This window comes from Neoarius graeffei, chromosome 25 (assembly GCF_027579695.1).
Source record: "Neoarius graeffei isolate fNeoGra1 chromosome 25, fNeoGra1.pri, whole genome shotgun sequence".
NCBI lineage: Eukaryota > Metazoa > Chordata > Actinopteri > Siluriformes > Ariidae > Neoarius > Neoarius graeffei.
This window is the reverse complement of record NC_083593.1, coordinates 25682453-25704267: the sequence shown is the minus strand read 5'-3', so window position 1 is coordinate 25704267 and position 21815 is coordinate 25682453. Positions and strand designations below refer to the sequence as shown.

Here is a 21815-nt window from a genome sequence, read left to right as displayed (position 1 = left end):
AACTCATGAAATTCGATACACACATCAGTCATTGTAACCGCTTCTCAGCCACAGATGTTTGGCCCCAGGCATGGCCCAGGGACTTCACAGCACCCCCTAATTGAAACAAAACTCTTTAGAACTTCTGGCTAGAATCTTACTCAGAACCCTTAGATCAGTACAAAAATGACATGAATCATGATAGTTGTCCTAGCAACAGACACACACACAATAATAGTGACCTACCATCATTGTGCATTTTGTTGCAGACATATGAAAACTCTGCATGTACACACACACACACACACACACACACACGCTGCAGACACAGGAAAGCTAAGATGACTTAAGATTACAGCGTGAACTAGAGATAAGGAGGAAACACATGTATAGTTTTGTACATGTATACAACCCTGATTCCAAAAAAAGTTGGGACAAAGTACAAATTGTAAATAAAAACGGAATGCAATGATGTGGAAGTTTCAAAATTCCATATTTTATTCAGAATAGAACATAGATGACATATCAAATGTTTAAACTGAGAAAATATTTCATTTAAAGAGAAAAAATAGGTGATTTTAAAATTTAATGACAACACCACATCTCAAAAAAGTTGGGACAAGGCCATGTTTACCACTGTGAGACATCCCCTTTTCTCTTTACAACAGTCTGTAAACGTCTGGGGACTGAGGAGACAAGTTGCTCAAGTTTAGGGATAGGAATGTTAACCCATTCTTGTCTAATGTAGGATTCTAGCTGCTCAACTGTCTTAGGTCTTTTTTGTCGTATCTTCCGTTTTATGATGCGCCAAATGTGTTCTATGGGTGAGAGATCTGGACTGCAGGCTGGCCAGGTTCAGTACCCGGACCCTTCTTCTACGCAGCCATGATGCTGTAATTGATGCAGTCTGTGGTTTGGCATTGTCATGTTGGAAAATGCAAGGTATTCCCTGAAAGAGACGTCGTCTGGATGGGAGCATGTGTTGCTCTAGAACCTGAATATACCTTTCAGCATTGATGGTCTTTCCAGATGTGTAAGCTGCCCATGCCACACGCACTAATGCAACCCCATACCATCAGAGATGCAGGCTTCTGAACTGAGCGCTGATAACAACTTGGGTCGTCCTTCTCCTCTTTAGTCCGAATGACACGGAGTCCCTGATTTCCATAAAGAACTTCAAATTTTGATTCGTCTGACTACAGAACAGTTTTCCACTTTGCCACAGTCCATTTTAAATGAGCCTTGGCCCAGAGAAGACGTCTGCGCTTCTGGATCACGTTTAGATACGGCAGCTTCTTTGAACTATAGGAGTTTTAGCAGGCGACGGCGGATGGCACGGTGAATTGTGTTCACAGATAATATTCTCTGGAAATATTCCTGAGCCCATTTTGTGATTTCCAATACAGAAGCATGCCTGTATGTGATGCAGTGCCGTCTAAGGGCCCGAAGATCATGGGCACCCAGTATGGTTTTCCAGCCTTGACCCTTACGCACAGAGATTCTTCCAGATTCTCTGAATCTTTTGATGATGATATGCACTGTAGATGATATGTTCAAACTCCTTTCTGATATTGCTCCACTATTTGTTGGCGCAGAATTGGGGGGATTGGTGATCCTCTTCCCATCTTTACTTCTGAGAGCCGCTGCCACTCCAAGATGCTCTTTTTATACCCAGTCATGTTAATGACCTATTGCCAATTGACCTAATGAGTTGCAATTTGGTCCTCCAGCTGTTCCTTTTTTGTACCTTTAACTTTTCCAGCCTCTTATTGCCCTCATCCCAACTTTTTTGAGATGTGTGGCTGTCATGAAATTTCAAATGAGCCAATATTTGGCATGAAATTTCAAAATGTCTCACTTTCAACATTTGATATGTTGTCTATGTTCTATTGTGAATACAATATCAGTTTTTGAGATTTGTAAATTATTGCATTCCGTTTTTATTTACAATTTGTACTTTGTCCCAACTTTTTTTGGAATCGGGGTTGTAAATGTACATTTTCACACCACAGAAACACACACACACAGTCTTTGTCTATCTCTCATCCGTCAAGCAGTCATGGCATTTGCAACATGCACATCACCTTTGAACATTTGATGAATATATGAAATGTGACCATTTTGTTGTGTGGCGGAATGTCCTGGGTTGCGGAACCACATGTGCGAGGGCCCGTCAAGGCCGCTAGCGGCTTTAATATTTATTGTTTTTGTTGTGAGTGGTTTTGTTTGATTGTTTTATTTCTTTAGGTTATTTATTTATATATTTTTTACGTTCCACCGTTGAATTGAATAAGTTGACTTAATTAAAGTTTACTGTTCTTTGAAAGGGTGTATTTGCATGATCATTATTATTTTACTAGTGGCATAATGTCTTGAAAAGACGTCACCAGTAATATCGTTTATCGCAATAATTTCTGAGACAATATATCGTCCAACAAAATTTAGCATCGTGACAGGCCTACCAACATCCCAGAGTTGAAGTTATTCTGTACAGATGAATGGGCTAAAATTCCTCCAAGCAGGTGTGCAGGACTAATCAACAGTTACTGGAAATGTTTAGTTGCAGTCACTGCTGCACAAGCGATTCACAACAGATACTGAAAGCAAAGGTTCACAGACTTTTGCCACTTACAGATATGTAATATTGGATCATTTTCTTCAATAAATAAATGACCAAGTATAATATTTTTGTCTCATTTGTTTAACTGGGTCCTCTTTATCTACTTTTAGGACTTGTGTGAAAATCTGATGTTTTAGGTTATATTTATGCAGAAATATAGAAAATTCTAAAGGGTTCACAAACTTTCAAGCACCACTGCAAGTATAATAAACTTTTGTCCTATGTTCACAACTGCACAAAATTTATTGAGTTTTTGAATATTTTCAAGGTGTCAAATCTGGAATTATAGAAAAAGAATATTAAGGAAAAAAAAACATGCTGAAAAGAATACAGCCCAATTCCTTCACAATTTAAAATAAGCAACGTCTTGACGTATACCAAATATGGCATGAATCCAACAAACCACCTAGGAAGTTTGTTAAAACGTAACATGTCAAAATGCACAAAACCAAAAATCTCACTTCCTGTTGAGTATGGCTGATGCAATGTATAGGCAATTTTGTTCATCTTGGGGCACTCCACACACCTACCAATTTTGACACAGCTACGTGAAACTATATACCGGGCAGGAGTCTCCATGACATATGGGGACGCTATGGAGTCCCTGGACACACCTGGGGTCAAGCCCCTATGGCTGAGTTTCAATGCGCATGCCTGACATGTGCACCAAATTTCATGAGTTTTTGAATATGTACAAGGTATCAAATCTGTATTTTTGAACTAGGTGGCACTATCAACTCAAATTGCATCATAGGACAAATGTATCTGCAAAATTCCGTGAGTTTTTAGCCATCGTAAGCCCCTCATTTTTCTTTTATATTCTTTTATGGCAGTTGGCAAACCGCTTTTACGGTAGCAGCCTTTGAATTTTTCCCGTTCCAACCGCACGCCATGCGACTGCCGTGCAGTTCCCAGCTGAACGCCAGGGGGCTGCCATGAATGGCTCAGACCCCCTCCCTCTCCTATTTTAATTCTAAACACGCCCATTCATTCGACTCCACGGTGTCGCCATTAGATGACGCTTCTCTCATAAAAAAAAAAAAAAAACATTACTTGAAATGTGTGAAGCTGTTGTACTGCACTTCATTCTGCTAGACAATATTAAATAGTGGCAATGTTGAGATGACTGAAAACAGACTTTTTTTTGCTTATAAGACTTTACTAACTACTGAAATCTATTACAAGTTGAATATAGCCACTGATTACTGTTTCATGAAGTAGGCCTTATAGGGCACGCTAAACAACATGCTTGTGATGAAAGTACCGTATAGCTTAATTGTTTGAATCAGTGCATCATTCGTTCTTTCTATTTTCAAATGGCAATCAAAAATAAAAAAAATGAAAAAGTGACTGGTTATTTTGTTATTTGTTTTTATTTTAACACAAAAAAATTAAAAAATGACTGGTTTTTCATTTTTTTTTATATGAGCCTAAAATTGAAATGAAAAACAAGTCATTTTTTTCATTTTTTGATTGCCAATTAAAAATGGAAAAGAACGAATGATACACAATCCGTGTATCATTCGTTCTTTTTTTTCAGTAATACGCAATGACTCGGCCAGGCCCTTTCTTTAGTGTAATAAGAGACAGTAGAGAGGTTCATGCCATTTGTCTATTTTTATTAAAATGTACCGGTACAGTGTAATCACAAAACAGTATCGTATTTGAACCGACAAGAGACAGTTACCGTATCATTTCCCACTATGCCCTCCTTTGTTCCTAATAACCAGATTTATCACGTTTAATTATTAACAATTATAATAATAATAATAATAATAATAAATCAATATAAAACCCCGACATCTACAGAAGATTTTCAACAAATAGGGGGCAGGGAAGCTCGCACACTCCAGCAGCGAGTGATCTGTGATGAGATGATTTTGAGAAGCAAAAAAAAAAAAAAAAGCTCAACACCAGCAAATGTGGATTAAAGCAGAAAATTTCGTTAGGTAAAATTATTTTAGAAATCATTACATTCTTGTTTTTTCAATAAAAATAATATTTTTTAACTTTATAATGCTTAGTTACGTGCCGGGCCTCTGTCAGTCATTGATAGCCCAACTAATCACAGCGCTGTGGTTCTTTTCCTGATCTTTGGCATTGTTTTTTTTTCTTTGTTGATAATGTGTTACCGTATGTGATAAACACGGTTCATTATTTTCACTTCTGCTGTATGCCCCCTCCTCTCTGCAAAAATTGTGTATTCCTCTCAAGGTGCTAACTGTCTCCATTGTATTGTGAACAGCCACTCCACCCCCCACTGAGGTTGCTATTCATGAATGGTAATTTGGTTTTAGGTTACACCCCAATTTCAATGACAATTTACTCTGCCAAGCTCACAATGTCAGAGGACAGAGGACTGGAATTAGTGCCCCAAAAAACAGAATTTCAGCTTGGAAAAACTACAGACGGTATAACTTCAGGAAGAAAATAAACATTTATTTCACATTAAGAAAAGCAGGCTCACTACACATGGAGGCTATACAAAGCACAGAAATGTAGCATACAGTTGTCCCATCTAGTAGTTTCCACATTCCCATGGTGAGTCTTTCCTATGGTACATTTGCCACAGGTGTATTTGTGGCAGCGTACACAAAGTTCAGTGCTTCTGTTATTATTGCAGGGTATGCCCACCTGGCACTGTCTTTTTCTTCTGAGAAACTTTCATCTCACGCTGCTGTTTGTGTTCTTCCCCTTGTGCCTTTTCCTGCAAAAGCCTGTTTTGAAGTTCCTCTGCAAGCTCCAGCATGAACAATTGGCAACTTTCTTTGGATCCTGTACATGCTGTGTACAAGACATGTGCATTTGTGACAGCCATGTCAAGCAGGTTGTAAAACACAGCCATGGGCCATCTCCGTGTTCCTGCACGCACTGAGTAGTTGCGTAATTTCTGGTCCATGATATCAACGCTGCATTTGAAATGGTTGTAATGAACAACAGTGTTTGGTTTTTGTTTTTGGGTGTCCACAATTTCCACTTTCTGATGCATGGTGCTCAGAAGACAAACAGATTTCTTTTTTTTTGTTGCAAACACCATCAGCAAGGCACTTCCAGATGTGAACACCTGTGTGGAGTACAACTGGCACCCCGAGGTTTCCTTTGCAGTTGCTGGTAGCTCCTGACGATTTTTGTTGATGGTGCCAAGCAGAGTTGTTTTTCGTTGAAGAAGCCTGTTAGCCAAAGACAGAGAGGTGAAGAAACTATCCATAGTTACAATCCTTCCCTGGTCCATACGGTAAATGGTTCCATCAATTTCAAAACAACATTCTCTGATAGCCTCTCTCCCGTTGGACAAGTGGGATCTTTTCCCAAGTAAGGGATGGCATTAGACATGTATTTTGTGTCCAGATCTGCTGCAATCCAAAACTTGATTCCAAACTTGTCAGGGTTGGATGCGATGTACTGCAGAAAGGGACAACGAACCTTTGAAGGAAATAACTGCTCATGCATGGTAACATGTTGCCCTGGACTGTAGGACGACACACAATTATGAACAAACTCCTGCCAGATGTTTGAAATTGCTGGAAATTTGTCCGTTTGTATGCGCTCCTTGCGGGTGTCCTTGTTGTCGAAGCAAAGGTGCCGCTTTATTTCAAGAAAGCGGTTACGGGGCATTATGGCTTTGATATCTGGGTTGCCAAATCTATTGGCCCACATGAGTTGCATGGCACCAATGTAGCCCTTGGCAGCCCTTCGAACAAGGATTGCGAGGAACGCCATCAGCTTGAAGACACTCATCTGCCAGCTGGGATTTGTTCTATGGCCCTCCTGGACTGTGCAGTCTCTGATGGCCAACAACATGCTGATATCCAATAAATACAGGAAGCTTTGAAGGCGACTCATGATTTTGCGTGTTGCAAACTCTGTTGGCCCTCCAGATCCATTGAATGCTGTCTGTGGAGTTTCATGAGCAGAAACGTCTCCAACTTTGTGGTGGAACCACACAGTGCCATCTTTCGCCTTCTCTGTGGATCCAGGTGTTATGCCCACATCTGCAACTTTTTGTTTTTTTATTACAAGGCGGGTTGATGTGCATTGTGTCTTCCTCCTCATCTGATGTGGCCTCTGTGTCTGAACTGTCCTGCTCAATCACATACTTGGGTTAGGGTTTCCGGAAAGATCCACGTCCTGGCCTAGGCCAAGGCCGTGTTGTGCACTGTCCTTCCCAAGCCCCATCCTCAATGCTCCACAAGTGCCTGGTCAGTACCCCCATGTTATATTTGGGTTATTATTCCATTATTATTTGAGGCTAGGTTTTGGGCTAGGGGCTAAGGCTAGGGGTGAGCTCAGGTTGGGGTTAGATCCAGGATTTGGGGTTAGGGTTAGAACTGATCCTTCTTGGTTGCGACATTGTGAAGTCTGGTTAGGGTTAGAAACAAAGAGGCTATTTCTCAGGTAACACAATAATTAGGCTTCTTTACACAACAATGGGAGGCAGGTAATGGTACGTTAGACTTATTCACAAATTTGGGGGGGATTTCATTGCAGACTAAGGCTACGTTTACATTAGACCGTATCTGTCTCGTTTTCTTCGCGGATGCACTGTCCGTTTACATTAAACCGCCTGGAAACGCCGGGAAACGGGAATCCGCCAGCGTCCACGTATTCAGTCTAGATCATGTCAGCTCCGGTGCTGTGTAAACATTCAGAATACGCGGATACGCTGTGCTGAGCTCTAGCTGGCGTCTCATTGGACAACGTCACTGTGACATCCACCTTCCTGATTTGCTGGCGTTGGTCATGTGACGCGACTGCTGAAAAATGGCGCGGACTTCCGCCTTGTATCAACTTTCATTAAAGAGTATAAAAGTATGAAAATACTGCAAATACTGATGCAAATACTGCCCATTGTGTAGTTATGATTGTCTTTAGGCTTGCCATCCTTCCACTTGCAAGTGATAAGTGATATGCGCTGGGATCACACACACAGCGGCTCAGTCCCGAAAACACTGCTTGTTCACTTCACTCGCGTGCTCGGTGAGCTGCGCAAGGCCGGAGTGCGCACCCTCCAGAGGGCACTCGCTGTTCAGGGTGGAGTGATCTGGAGCGCAGGATGCCTGCGGAGCCGAGCGTATCCGTGTATTGGTATTGCTGTGTGCACGCAAATCGTGTATTGCTGTTGCTGTGTGCACACTAATCGTTTTAAAAACGTTAATCTGATGATCCGCTGATACGGTCTAATGTAAACATGGGCTAAAGTCTGCACTTTGGGCCTTCTAGTGTTAAAAATATGCTGTTAACTCAAAACACTTCTTATTCATTGCAAAACGTTTATTTCAGCGCTGTATATAGGTATTGAGCACACAATGTGACCGCTTTTATGCAGTAGCCTAATAATAATAGAACAACCTGAAAATTGCAGGGTAACCCCAGACCTGCGCAAGTGATGCGCTACTGGCAAAAGAGCCAGCGACGTATGAAAAAAAACCCACACCTTGGACCAAATACATATTTTCGGGATGCTGCTCCACCAGTCTGTAATGGTATTTTTCATATGATTACATTACGGTGTAAATGTGGTCTTGAGAAAAAAAAAAAAACAAAAAAAAAAACACGTTTGCAGACCTTTTGTTAAAATCGCTAAAAGTGATGTTATAATATTAATATGTAATAAAAAAAATAATATCAGACATTATGATCTTAGAAAACGCTTTAGTGACAAACAGTTACAGACAGTAATATGTCGTATTATATTATAAAATATTTTTTATTAGGCTATATATTAAATTATATATTAAATTTATCTTCTAAAATAACAGACTGTACTCATATCACAACCGGTTTATTTCACCATTGGAGATCAGATCACACAAGACATGCGTTACATGACTCATTTTAAGGATTTAAGTAGGGTATTTTAAAGCAGTGCCAGCAGGACTTCGTGGCTCAGGTGGATAAGGCACCATACCATAAATCCGGGGACCCGGGTTTGATTCCGACCTGCGGTCATTTTCCGAGCCCTCCCTGTTTTTCTCCTGCTCATTTCCTGTCTCTACACTGTCCTAAATGAGTTTGGATGCCTGTAAACCAATCAGGATGGTCTTTGTCTAGCATGCACTACATGAACAGGCGCACACTCCCTCGCGCACTCCGTCATATGCGTGATGCAGACATTAATGTTTCGCGTGCACGCTCTTGCTCACTTGCTCTAGATTCCGGGAGATATTCTCCAATTTGCGGGCATCAGGGAGCCACTATCAATATGCGGGAGACTCCCGGAACTTCCGGGAGACTTGGGATGTCTGCACTCATGGATTAAAGCAAAAAAAAAATAATCATCTGACTGAAAAAAAAAAAAGCTCCATGTCGTTGGTCCCTACCACATCAGCGATGCGTCAAATTTTAAACGCCGTGTTGTCCATTATCCCCTCGGCCCCTACTTATAGTACATTTACATAATTTTAACAATGACTAAAGCTAAGGCAAGACTTTACCATTGTCATTACTGGCTATAAATGATGAAACATCAAGTTTTCAGCGCAAAGTGCAAATTTATTTCAACAGTACTTTAGTAATGCACAACAGTGGTTAAGAGAAAAGTGCAAGTGCAGTCGAACTTGAACCATGCTTTCAAAAGAGTGGAACAGAAAGAACTTGCAAGAAAAGTAAAGTGAAAGTTCACTTTTTCTGCTTCTTCGCAGTGAAGCCAAAGGTATCTAGTTTTTTGCCACTGCTTATAGACTTTTATGGCAAACTACACAAAAGCACACACCTGCCATTTTCATCTTTTTGCACCATGAACTAAATGGCTTGCCATTATTGCCCATTTCATTTAGCCAAGCCCATCTCCACTTATTCTTTACCGATTTGTCGATGTCTCACACATCTGTGCCTTCATTTAAAAGAAGCACGTCCATGCTGGCAAAACCGAAAGTAATTTGACGCGCTCTAGTGATGGAAATCGAAGGGCCTATGTCCGGTGAAATATGGCCTTAAACACAGTACTCAAGTTGAGGGGGGGGATGTGGAGGGAGGCATCCCCCTTCTGAAATAAAAATCTCAAATCATTCCCCTTATAAAACGGCCACCCCCCCCCATCACATCCCTTGTGCCATTTTACCGATTAATGTGGAAATTAGCCTACTATTATTTTAACAAATATTACTACCATTTCAACATTAGAGGCTTTGCGCAGTGATAGCCTACATGTAGCCGGATAAAAAAGACGCATATTTATTTATTCGGTTGCACCTCTCATTCACACCTATACGGAGGTTTCAGTCACTGAAAACAGCTACTTTTGCAAACTCTGGGCAGAGTGGAGATTTCTGAAAACTCCATCTTCAGACACTCGTGTAAATTGGGAAAACGAAGCAACAGTGGGCGAGAGGGCGCGCGCGAATATAATGAGTCACAGGTGTGAATCTTTCACCGAATGCCAATTGTCCCGGTTCTTCATGAAATCGCACGTGCACGCACAAATTCATCAGGTTAACTTTCAAATAACTGTTCTTGTGCACTTGCGACACCAGAGCCACTTTCCTGAATTTTGAGCTTCGGAGTATTGGCTTCTTTATCTATTTAATCAATGAATTTGTCACATACATTAAATTACTAATGTAAAGCATTAGTAGCCTATTTAAGCAATAGCTGTTTTCTCCACTGTTTTCCGACCTTTTGTGCTTAGTGAATGAGACACTTCATTACACTCCACTGACCGACTTCCAATTCCGGACTTTTTTGAAAATGTAAAATATAGGCCTACGAGATGTTTTTTGGGGACTTAATTGGCGTTGCTCCTTCACTATTAATTTTTGAGACTGACAAGGCACTAAATACTGTGGAATTATTTTCTCCTTACTGTGAAGTTTGGCATCTTAAACAAGTGTCGGGAAATCTTGCAGCCCGACTCTGCAGCCTCCGATGTTTAAGCGAACTGCTGAAACCATAATGTTTAAAGATTAAATTGTAGGCTAATCAAACCAAAGAAAAATACAGCCTTTCCAGGACGTTGTCTGCCGAAGCCTACAAAACGCTTAATAGCAAAAGTCTTGCTGCGGCTTCAACTTTTTCACCTGATCACCTTTCAATAGGCAAATATCATTATTACTACTACTACTACTACAAAAGGCCTAGTATTAGTAGTAGACAAGTAACCTAGTTGCCTAGTAGTCGGACAGCCAAATAGTTTCATCAGTGGCCCACGCCGAGCCTCCCTGGGACTAGACAGTAGCGGAGGCTGTATTTATTTATTTATGCCTATCTAGCGCAACAACTTATTCCTTTACATATACTCAAACATAACACAAGAAAGGGTTCAACAACAGGTAATCACAGCAGCTTGGTGAAGTTCTAAATCACATCAGTGTCAGACCTATGGGCCTACCCCCCCCTTTTTCCTCGGATCTGCATCAATCTCATTATTGACCTTTAGTGCTCCCAGTTGACGGAAATCCGTCGTAGCGACGGAAAACTTTAATCCATGCTGCACTAGACAGTGTTTATGTAGAGAGCATGCGCACTTCAATCAATCAATCAATCAATCAATCATCTATTTCAATTATATATAAAAACATATTCAAACTCGCTGTATGAGCACATTAAAATCTTATGGCTTTTTAACTCACGGTGAAACTCCTCCGGGTTGAATTAACTAACTGAAATGAGCTGTTCTCAGCATTTGATAAACCTGCTTTGTGAAACGGACAATCACTGCTCCTCCCCGTGGAAAAATGAGGGATAGCAGCTGGTTTTCACACAAGCTGCTTAGGGGCGTTACCAGTCAGGACTGCATTGACTACATCATTGACTACGTTTACATGCACATCCAAATCGAGCTGCTGTCGGTAATCGAGCTGAAGGTCCCAGCAGGGTGCCAGAGAAATCCAATCCTACATGCACACAATGAAATCGGGCTATTGTGTGAGGTGCATTGTGCACCCGAGCCACAGGTGGTGCTACACGCCCCATCGTGTTGGTACACTTCCGGTTGTCGTCATGAAGAGCTATTCAAGAGTGTAAACAAAGTTATCAGTTCCGTGTTCTCCATTGCGCGTTTTTCTCCTGTCCATGAATTTTAATATATTCAACTCCTTAAGCTGAGTGAGCATGAACTCTTTCTACTCATTGCTCCAGAAGTGCACGTTTCTGCTTGCCTGTGGCAGTGGGGGCGTGGTCAAGCGCCGGTCTGTGACAGGAGGGCGGAGCCAGGGAAGGTGAGTGGCAGAACGACGGTACACCTGACGGTAATTAACCTGTGTTTGTGTGTCTTCCCAGTAACCGCGCCCTATTTAAGGAAGCAGAGGGGAGAGCTCATCCCGGGACTAGAACACAGCGTGCGCGCGCTTCTCTCAAGAATAAAAGTAGGCTGTTAAACTGAAAAGTCTGACAATAAAAAGCCTATTAGTACCAGAAGCTTTGTCCTGCCGTCCTCTGTGCTCCACCCACACTTCAGAGAGCTCTACATCCACATTTTCTCTTCTTCGTTTGTTCCTCCTGACCTCTTCTGCTGCTCGCTACTACTGTTGTCATGCCGACCGAGGCTGTTGTGTTTCCCGCTTGTGGTCTCGTCACTTCCGGAAGTAGCTCAACAACTAGCTTGATAGGGTATACATGCACAAAGTAGCTCGGCAGAAATCGCATTAACTAGGTCGTGTAGCTCGATTCCGAGAAATCAAGTTCGGTTCAATTTCAGCCGAATTAAGGTGTATACATAGCATTTTGAACTTCGATTTCAGTCGAGCAACGGCAGAAATTCGATTCTCTCTATGTGCATGTAAACGTAGTGACTGTGGGGGATAAATTATCTGCACTGACCAATCGGCAGACAGTCACGAACCAGTCAGGAGACGGTCAAGGGCCTGCAGAGGGCCAGTCACGGAAACGTGGAACAAATTCAATGGCTGCCGCTGTAGGTGCATTACCACTACCTTCTGGACTGAAGTGTGAATCAGAATGTTTACTACCCTATTGTGCTAAATTCTCCAAATAATTACTGTATCATTTAAAAACCTAAAAATAGCCCTATATCCCACATTATCAGACCTCAGCTGCAACATCTCTCTGGTTGTTATCCATGTTATCCAACATGCTCATCCATTAACGTGGATAAGCATGTTAATGGTTGATGTGAACATTGTGGACTTCAGGAAACAGTGGAGCATGTGATTTTGGATTGTCCTAGGTATCAACAAGAAAGACAGACACTTAAAGAGATGCTTCAAAGGAATCAGATGACGTGTCATATGACACTGTTCAGACCAGTGTGACCAAACCTCATCCCTGATATGTGACCCCTCACCGGATCCAGGGACACATGTCGACCGAAACGAATCCGAGATAATCGCAAAAGAAGCATTTTTTTTCGAAATTTGTGATTTGTTTTTTTCCATCATGTGCAAGTTGAGATCTTGAAGAATGCAATCAGTATTTCAGATAATAGATTGTTTTGTTGGAAAAGCATACATTTTTTGTTGCAAATTGTCTCGCTTTTGTCAGGACTGTAGCCTGCTGGGGGGTGTGGGTAAATTAACATATGGGCCATTCACATGATGATTTAAGTCTTTTGTTGTTTTTTTCGCGAATCAGCTGTATGATCCGAGTTGAGCGCATGGCTACTTAACTGCATACAGGCATGTAATTTCACTATGGAATGAGTTACTAACCAGAGCGCAGAGGAGCCCCGCGAAGCAAACAGACACACGGTATTTACATCGGAGATAACCATTTCTAGCAAAAAAAACCGCAACCTCGTTTTCCAGGTTGAATGGAATACTTGAATGATCGGATGATACACGGACCATTCTAGGATTACATTCCATCGGAGGCATTGGTGTGTGCAAGGCGCCGTTTCTCTTTCTGATGGGGCAAGTTTATTAATCTAAGGCTGTGTGGTTATTTTTGCATGTAACGGAGAGTGTTGTGGTTTGGTTAAGCCTAGGTCACAACCGGACGTACAATTTTTTGGCCGTGTGATTTTTGGCGTTTCCCAAATCGCTGCGTTTTTTTTTTGTTCGTGGAGAAAGACGCGCGTTGGCCGTAAGTTTGTCTTGCAACCTGAAAAAAACGTAAGCGCCCATAGAGTTTGTTTGACATGACAAAGAACCTCTGCGGCCGGTCTGCGGCTCGAAAATCAGCACGTCACACGCGCGCTCTCGTGCTTTTCACACGCGCGTTCTCGTGCGTTTCATGCGCGCTCTCCGTGTGTTTCTTGCGTTTTTTGCATGTAGACCGGCCGTAGGAGCACGTACTGTACAGACGGTTGTGACCGAGGCTTTACATGCAACTAGTGTTGTGTTAGTTGTGTCATCATTGTGCTGTCTTTCTTTCTTATGGTGTGAGTAATTTTTCAACCACAAAACGTTAAAGTATACTTTAGGACTTATTTTTGCACTTCATAATTGTTTTGGGCATACTTTGCATGGAAGGAAAACTGACGTGGTGATCTTTGTTTACATGAAAGTAGTATCGTGCTAGCTAGTAGGGGGTAGGGCTTTCCTTAATGTCACGCAAATGAGCAACATTATGTGCCCGCCCTACACCCAGAGTAGCTGAGATGGAAAACTTTGAGGGCAATTTTCTCCCTTTTCTGTTTTAAGTAGTATACACTTTCAAAAGGCCACACATTCTTCAAATATTGTCAGATCTCCACATGGAAGGCATCATTGGAAAGCTTAGAAACTGTACTTTCTGAATCTGTCAATAACTCAAAATGCCCCTGGGCAGACATGTGTCCCTGGATTCTGTGATCTGCCACATATGTCTTCCTCCTTTCTATTGCTTCATCTCATTTCTCCTAATTTCTTTTGAATGCTGTAGTAATATCGACCCTTATTTCCTCTCACTCTTCCTGCCATTTCTTTCTTATTTCTGTCTTGATTATACTTTTAACCTCCACCTTACTATATTTTACATCCATACTTGTCTCTTTTTCTTGTTGCTCCTTTGGCATATTTATCTGCCAGCTCATTTCCCTCCACACCAACATGTACAGGAATCCACATGAATTTTACTTCCACCCCTGCTCTTTTAATTCTGAATATTGTTAGAGATAAGTCTAGTACTATGTCTTGTATTTGTCTGCATGTATTTAATATGTTTTAGTGCACTACTGGAATCAGAACCTATCAAAACTTTAACCGGTTTTACTTCCTCTACCCAGCTTAAAACAAGAATAGCTAACAGTTCCCCTGTATATACTGCTAAATTATCACTAACCCTTTTGTTGAACATGACATTAACTTCTGGAATGATAAACACTATTCCACTATTGTCCAATGTTTTAGACGCATCTGTAAATATTTTAACACTCTGCATAACTTACTTTGATGTATTTACCAACTTCATTTTTGCTTTTCTCCTCCTTTTCCCTTTTCTCCTCCTTTAGCAGATTTAAATCGACCCTTGTTTCTTCTAGAATCCATGGTGGGACAACAGAGTGGCACAGTGGGACTTACCATTTTTGCCGCTTTTCCACTACAAACATGGCTGAGCCGTGCCGTGCTGAGCGGGGCTGTTGGAGTTGCATTTCGACTACAACTGCGCTGAACCGTGCTGGCTGGAAGTGGGTGGACACATTGGGTGGAGTTAGCGAAAGTGGGTGGACGTCACGTGATGTCGTTAAGCAGCGCAAACAGTGACATCAGTGAGCTTTTAAGCGGTAGTCTCACGACCCGAATAGTAAACAATAAACATGGAGGACATGGAGTCGTTAGTGTTGCTGGTCTTGGTGCTGTGGCTTGTTGTCACCGACAACGCCAACAGATACTGGCAAGAGCGTATAGATGAGGCGAGGCGCATAAGGCTTCAGAAATTCTCGTAATTCGTAATTATTCTTCTTCCGGGTTTGCGGTGTTTACAGATCCCAGCGTGCTCGCGGGGCGTGTGTGGGCATGTGAGGACACTCCTCCTCACCAATCAGTGCACAAGGGAGTGTCTGCTCATGCCCCCAGCCTCACTCGGCACGGTTTGGCTCGCTTCAGCCCCACTCCAAAACGGTGCAAGTTTTAGGGGCTAAGCAGGGCTGAAGCGAGCCGAGTCGTGCTGTTTTTTGGTAGTCGAAACGCGAGCCATGTCGGGCTGAAGTGAGCTGAAGCGAGCTGAAGTGAGCTGAAAAAGGGTAGTGGAAAAGGGCCATTTGTCAGCTATTCCAAACTCATTGATCTTATCCTCTATCGTCCAACCAAAACTCTTCGCATGTTCTTTTTCCTTCTCCTGGCATGGTTTTAATACATTCTAAGCCAGATGACTTTTGCAGGGTTTCCCATACATAGACCATTGTGTGGCGCAGCGCCACACAATGGATTCCTATCGCCACACAATCAGACTCGCAATTTTGAAAAAAAAAAAATTCCGTTGCGTATCGTTCCGTTCATTCATAGTGCTTTCTTCTCGTTCACATGCGCGCGCGCACACCCACAGAGAGAGAGAGAGAGAGACGGAGAGGCATGTACACAGGCCTGCCGTTGCACATATACCCGGACTGCAAATAGGCCCGTTAGGCTAATTAAAAATAACGCAGCCTTCCCGATTTGCCTTCCGACCCCTTATTTTAAAAGGTAGCCTACGTCATGCTCGTGATGAGCTTTATCATAGCCTTCTTGGCTTACAGGAAACGGACATCCCTGAGTCAGGCTATAAACCAATTTTGATGCATACAATAGCAGCTTGACGCGAGGAACCGGCCTTATTGCATTATCCCGTTTATCCCACTTCAGCATTCATGCAAGTTATTAATAATGGCTTGACATTCACAATAAATAAGGATTTCCCACTAGCCTAAATAAAATGTTATACTCGCGGGGATGCCTAGTTGACGCTATCTGAAGCATAAAATCTGAATATTTTAAGAAACATCTTTATTAGCTTTATTGGCGAAGTAGATAAACCATCACTGATACGCACACACACTGACAGCTGATTTGCCCACTCCTCCTCTCCACGCACTCAAGGGCTATCAAGAGGAAAACCCAATGCTGCGTGATATTTAGCACAGAGAAGACAGTCAACGATATCTGGAGTCTACCAAAGGTTAGTATGATGTACTGTGCTCAAACACACCTGCCCAGTATGTAACTCAGAAAAGGTAGCCTTATGCTAGCTTTATGAACTGCTAGCCTTATAACTTTATCAATATTGAACATCCAGCTGTCAGCCTATAACGTTGGAAATGCAGCAAACAATGTGATAAAGATGAAATGCGGTAGTTGAGATAGGCTACTGTAGGATGCCCATAGTTCGTATTTATTTGACTATTATAATTTCATTGACTGTGTTTGCTGCTTTAACACAGATGAGTATTGAACCTCCAGCTTGTTTTTTGCAATTTATTCCTTGAATGTCAACTAAAGAATGATTGAAAGATTGCCACCAAAAAGGCAAAAAACTAAGATAAAAACTAAACTTTAACTTCAATTTTGGTGAGTAATGTTCATAAATTTAAAAGATAGGTTTTCCACCAACATCAAGCCCAGCAAACTAATGGCCTGCCCTGTAATGTAAAGTTGGGTCGAGGAATGAAACCAGGCAGGGTTCTGGTAAAAATTGTTTTAGCGGTCTTCTCTTAAAGAACTTAAAAGAATTTAGATTGAACTGAATAATCTCAAATGTTTCTTGTAGCTTTAAAATAGTCCCAGCAGGTGACTCTGAAGAAAAATACTGTGTGTTTGAACACCGCCCGCTGTAAACACTTTGCACACACCCCAATGACCGACTCCACCAACCACCACGACACCACCGCGCACGATTCCCTCATCGGCACAGTGGAGCACCACAAATTGTTACCTGGTCTGTGGGAAACACTGTTTCGTTATGACCCCTTAATTTTGCTCAATACATTAGTGCTATCGGAGTTCTTCGCTTTTCCAAAGGCATTTCACCCATTTCTACCTGTAGAGCTGGTATCGGAGTAGCCTTTATGGCCTCACAGCACAGTCTCAAAACCTGACTCTAGATTGTGTCCAATTTTTTTTTTAAGTAATGTCTTTGATGCCAATTCATATATTATGCATCCATAATACACTGCTTATTTCATGTTTACCTGCTATACCTCAAGTGCCCTTGACTGTTTGTTTATTTGCACCAATTCATGTGTATATACACACACACACACACACACACACACGAGTGTTTAGTCTACGTCTAGTTCATATCTAGAGTGTTTATACTGTTTATATTGTCTGAGTGTTTAGTCTGTGTGTAGTTCTTATCTAGTGTTTATACTGTTTATTTATACTGTTTGAGTGTTTAGTCTATGTCTAGTTCTAGCTAGTGTTTATACTGTTTATATTGTCTGTTTGAATGTTTAGTCTGTGTGTAGTTCTTATCTAGTGTTTATACTGTTTATTTATACTGTTTATATTGTTTGAGTGTTTAGTCTATGTCTAGTTCCTATCTAGTGTGTTTATACTGTTTATATTGTTTTTTTTCCAATTATTTTTAATTTATTGCATTGCCTGTTTGCACCGTGGGTCAGAGAGGACTGATATTTCATCTGTGCTGTATGTCGAACATGTATAGCATATTTGACAATAAAGTTGACTTGATAATCAAGAATCGACCTGATTAGACCTCTATAGATAGCTTTCAAGGCCGATCCATTTGCTCCCCACTCTCTACCCCCAAACATCTAGTAATATTCACCGTCTTTTTACATTCTCCTACTATTTTCAATATGTTTTCCAAGTGAGTTTCTTGTCAAACCAAATCCCTAAATATTTAAAACAATCTACTCTTTCTAGGTTTTCTTCATATAGTTTAAGACTAATTTGATTATCTACATTTTTTAAACTAAAAGTGCCTTTGTCTTTACAACCGCAAATTTAAACCCCCATTCTTGTGCCCATGACTCTACTTTCTCTATTGCTTGTTGTAGTTTCTTCGCTATAAACTCTATTTCATCCCCTTTTCCACATCAGCAGCAAACAGTGAGACCCCAATAGACCTATCTACATTCCTAAATATTTATCATAATTGAAAACAATATTGGACTTACTATACTACCTTGCAGGGTTCCATTTTCTACTAAATAATTCCCACTATACTCTTTTCCTATTCTTACTGAGATCATCTTATCAGTTAAAAAACTTAACCCATCTATGCATTCACCCTCTTATCCCCAAATGATGCAACCTAATTATGAACCCCTCTTTCCACATCATGTGCTTTTTCAACATCAAAAAAATACAGCCACTACACTCTCTTTATTAACCTGATCTTTCCTAATTTCACATTCTAGACACAGCGCAGGATCCATAGTGCTTCTTCCTTTCCTAAATCCACTTTGATAACATTTTATGACACCTTTGATTTCTAAATAATAAACTAACCTTTCTTTAATCATTCTTTCCATAATTTTTCCTACATGCAATGTTAGGGCTATGGAGCATTTGCATGTGACGTCACAGCCGATCCAGACTGTGACAGACGCCATCTTGTCGGTCAAACGCCATATTTCCGCCTTCTACTTCTGGTTCTACTTCTGCTTCTACCTTTTCTTCTGGAAAACCCAACTATATACAATTCTACTACAATGGCTGCGGCTACAAGCTCTCCCTACCTGTGCACGTTTATGTTTTTTGTGTGTATTTTTGCGTGTTGCTCATCTGTACCGGACTTCAATATCCACTACAACCGTATGGACTTACTGGACATTGGTTTCCAGCAGAAAATGACGGTTTGTAGCGATTTCCATCGCATGCACAACATTCCGGACGAGGAAGGAAAAAAAAAAAAAAAAAAACACATTCCAGACGAGATGGCGAGACCAGCGGGGTCTCCGTGGATTGTCATCGGAAGCAAAGCGAAGGAGGCGGCGCCGGGAGCGGAAGCAAAAGCGAGGCTGCAGAGCGGCCTGTTGACTAAGCTCAGAAAACAGCTACTTAAATCTCCACTGCTAAGCCTCTATCTCTCCAACGCCAGATCCATGGTGAACAAAACGGACGATTTGGAATTACAGCTGGAATTACCTTATTCTATTCTATAATCGGCTGGTCAATGCAGTACTAGTAATACTTAAGTGACTTACCCATCCAATGAGGATTATTTTCTTCTTTACAAGATGCCACATCTTAGGGGGGCTGACAAATCCTGAATTTCTGTAAAGATAACTGTCCAGAGATTTATAAGCACGCAGTGCTTCACCACTGAACAGTGAGGGAAAGTTAATGAGGTAATTATGCACGTCTGGGTATTCTGCTGGCAGTTCAATATCCACTGACACGGTCGTGAAAACTCCGTCCGGTAAGCCATAAGGGTCACTAATCTGCAGATCGTTTATTTTAGACATATATCTAGTTACCTGTTCATTAGAAAAATGAGCCGTGTAGTCCGTCGGTTGAAATTGATCCATTCTGTACACGAGTGCAGCAGTATTCAGCGGTGTTTTTTATCGACAAGATGGCGTCTGTGTACTTTCCGGTCACGTGACCACAAGATCTCTATTGGTCTAGAACTCGATGCAAAGCTTGGATCTTTACCTGGTTTACAAATAGGAACAAATTATAGATTCCTTCCATTGATTGGGCAATGTTCCTTCTTCCCATATCATCTTATACATTTTTAGTAGTATTTCCTTACGTCTATCACTAAGATTTTTTAACATTATGTACCTTATTTGGGCTTTCCCTGGAGTTGTCTTTCCAGATATCTTCAGTGCTTTATTCAATTCTGTCATTGAAAACATCATATTAATTGTATTTCCATATTCCTTTTCATCCTGAAGTGCTTCTATGTTTTTAGCTAGTGTCCCTTCTCTCCCTCTTTTTTCCGCATCTCTCAAATTACCTGTACTATGTATTTTAACAAAAGGTCCTTGCTAATACTTCTGCTTTGTTCTTATTGTCTATTATTATATCACTACCATCTTTCATTATCGGATACAGGGCTCGACATTAACGGTTGTCTGCTTGTCTGGGACAAGTGATCCTTTATGTCGGACAAGTTCATCGTCTCAGTTATTTGTCCGATTGGACAAGTGCCAAAATACGCTGATATTAGGGTTACATATCAAATTTATCAGTTTATTCACATGATTTCCGAAGCATCTCACTCGACATATTGTTTTGATGAATCGCCGGATGTTTCTCTTCAGAAAGAGCGATGTGCGCATGCGCAATATTCCGCTTGCCAAACCGGCCAATACCGCTTCGTGTATTTGAGCTGAAAAGTAAACGGTCATTTACCAGACCCTCCAGGATTTCGCGATGTTGCAATTTGCAACATCAACACAAATTCAACCAATCCCCGCAAATTCAGGGCGGTGCTACAATTATATCCAATCACCGCAACTTTCCTGCAAATTTGACCAATCGTTGGCGTCGTCTTGAGGTGATATCGACAAACTACCTTCCACCTTACTTCCGTGTATACGTTCAAGAGAAGCAGCATATGCGAGTCAGTGTTTATGTAGGCTTAAATTCTGTTACTGAAAGTGTGTTATGTTTACAGTGAAGGACTGTGTGCACTTTACATTATTTTTTACTTAATACAAGAAATTAATGGCTGCCAACATTTTTGCCAAAATGGTATTTTATTTTCCATTGTTTAGGCAGCTTCAGCATCATACTGTGAGATTCTGTTCAAATTTTTTTTCTTCTATGAAGCCTGAGCCATTTATTTTATTAGTTTATAATTATTGTTTAATTTAGTCTTCAGGAGAGACTGCCTGCACACAGTACTAGTATTAATAGGTTTTTTTTCTTACATGAAAGCTGAGGCATTTATATTATATTTTAAGGTAACTTCATGTTGTGCTGTGAGGTTCTATGCACTTTAACTTTTGAACCAACAGGTGCATTTGGGGGCGGCACGGTGGTGTAGTGGTTAGCGCTGTCGCCTCACAGCAAGAAGGTCCTGGGTTCGAGCCCCAGGGCCGGCGAGGGCCTTTCTGTGTGGAGTTTGCATGTTCTCCCCATGTCTGCGTGGGTTTCCTCCGGGTGCTCTGGTTTCCCCCACAGTCCAAAGACATGCAGGTTAGGTTAACTGGTGACTCTAAATTGACCGTAGGTGTGAATGAGAGTGTGAATGGTTGTCTGTGTCTATGTGTCAGCCCTGTGATGACCTGGCGACTTGTCCAGGGTGTACCCCGTCTTTCGCCCCTAGTCAGCTGGGATAGGCTCCAGCTTGCCTGCGACCCTGTAGAAGGATAAAGCGGCTAGAGATAATGAGATGAGATGAGGTGCATTTGGATAAGTAAAGCCTATTTTTCTGCATTTTTGTAGTCCTGGTAATCTTTTATATTGGCAAAGTTGTTTATAGGACCATTTCTCAGTGTCTGTTT

General features: G+C 41.4%; 1 protein-coding gene across 9 annotated transcripts in view; it reads right to left on the bottom strand.

The window, feature by feature from the left end:
* zcchc9 (zinc finger, CCHC domain containing 9) overlaps nt 1-21815 on the bottom strand; it is a 246027-nt gene that overhangs the window by 187768 nt on the left and 36444 nt on the right. Inside the window, exon 1 of one of the 9 annotated variants that reach the window (XM_060908765.1) lies at nt 19563-19652. The exons of the other annotated variants lie outside the window; for them this stretch is intronic. Coding sequence (XP_060764748.1) covers nt 19563-19566 — 4 coding nt within the window. The 5' untranslated portion in view covers nt 19567-19652. Of the gene's footprint in view, nt 1-19562; nt 19653-21815 lie in introns of those variants that run through there. 9 annotated transcript variants of the gene reach the window in all.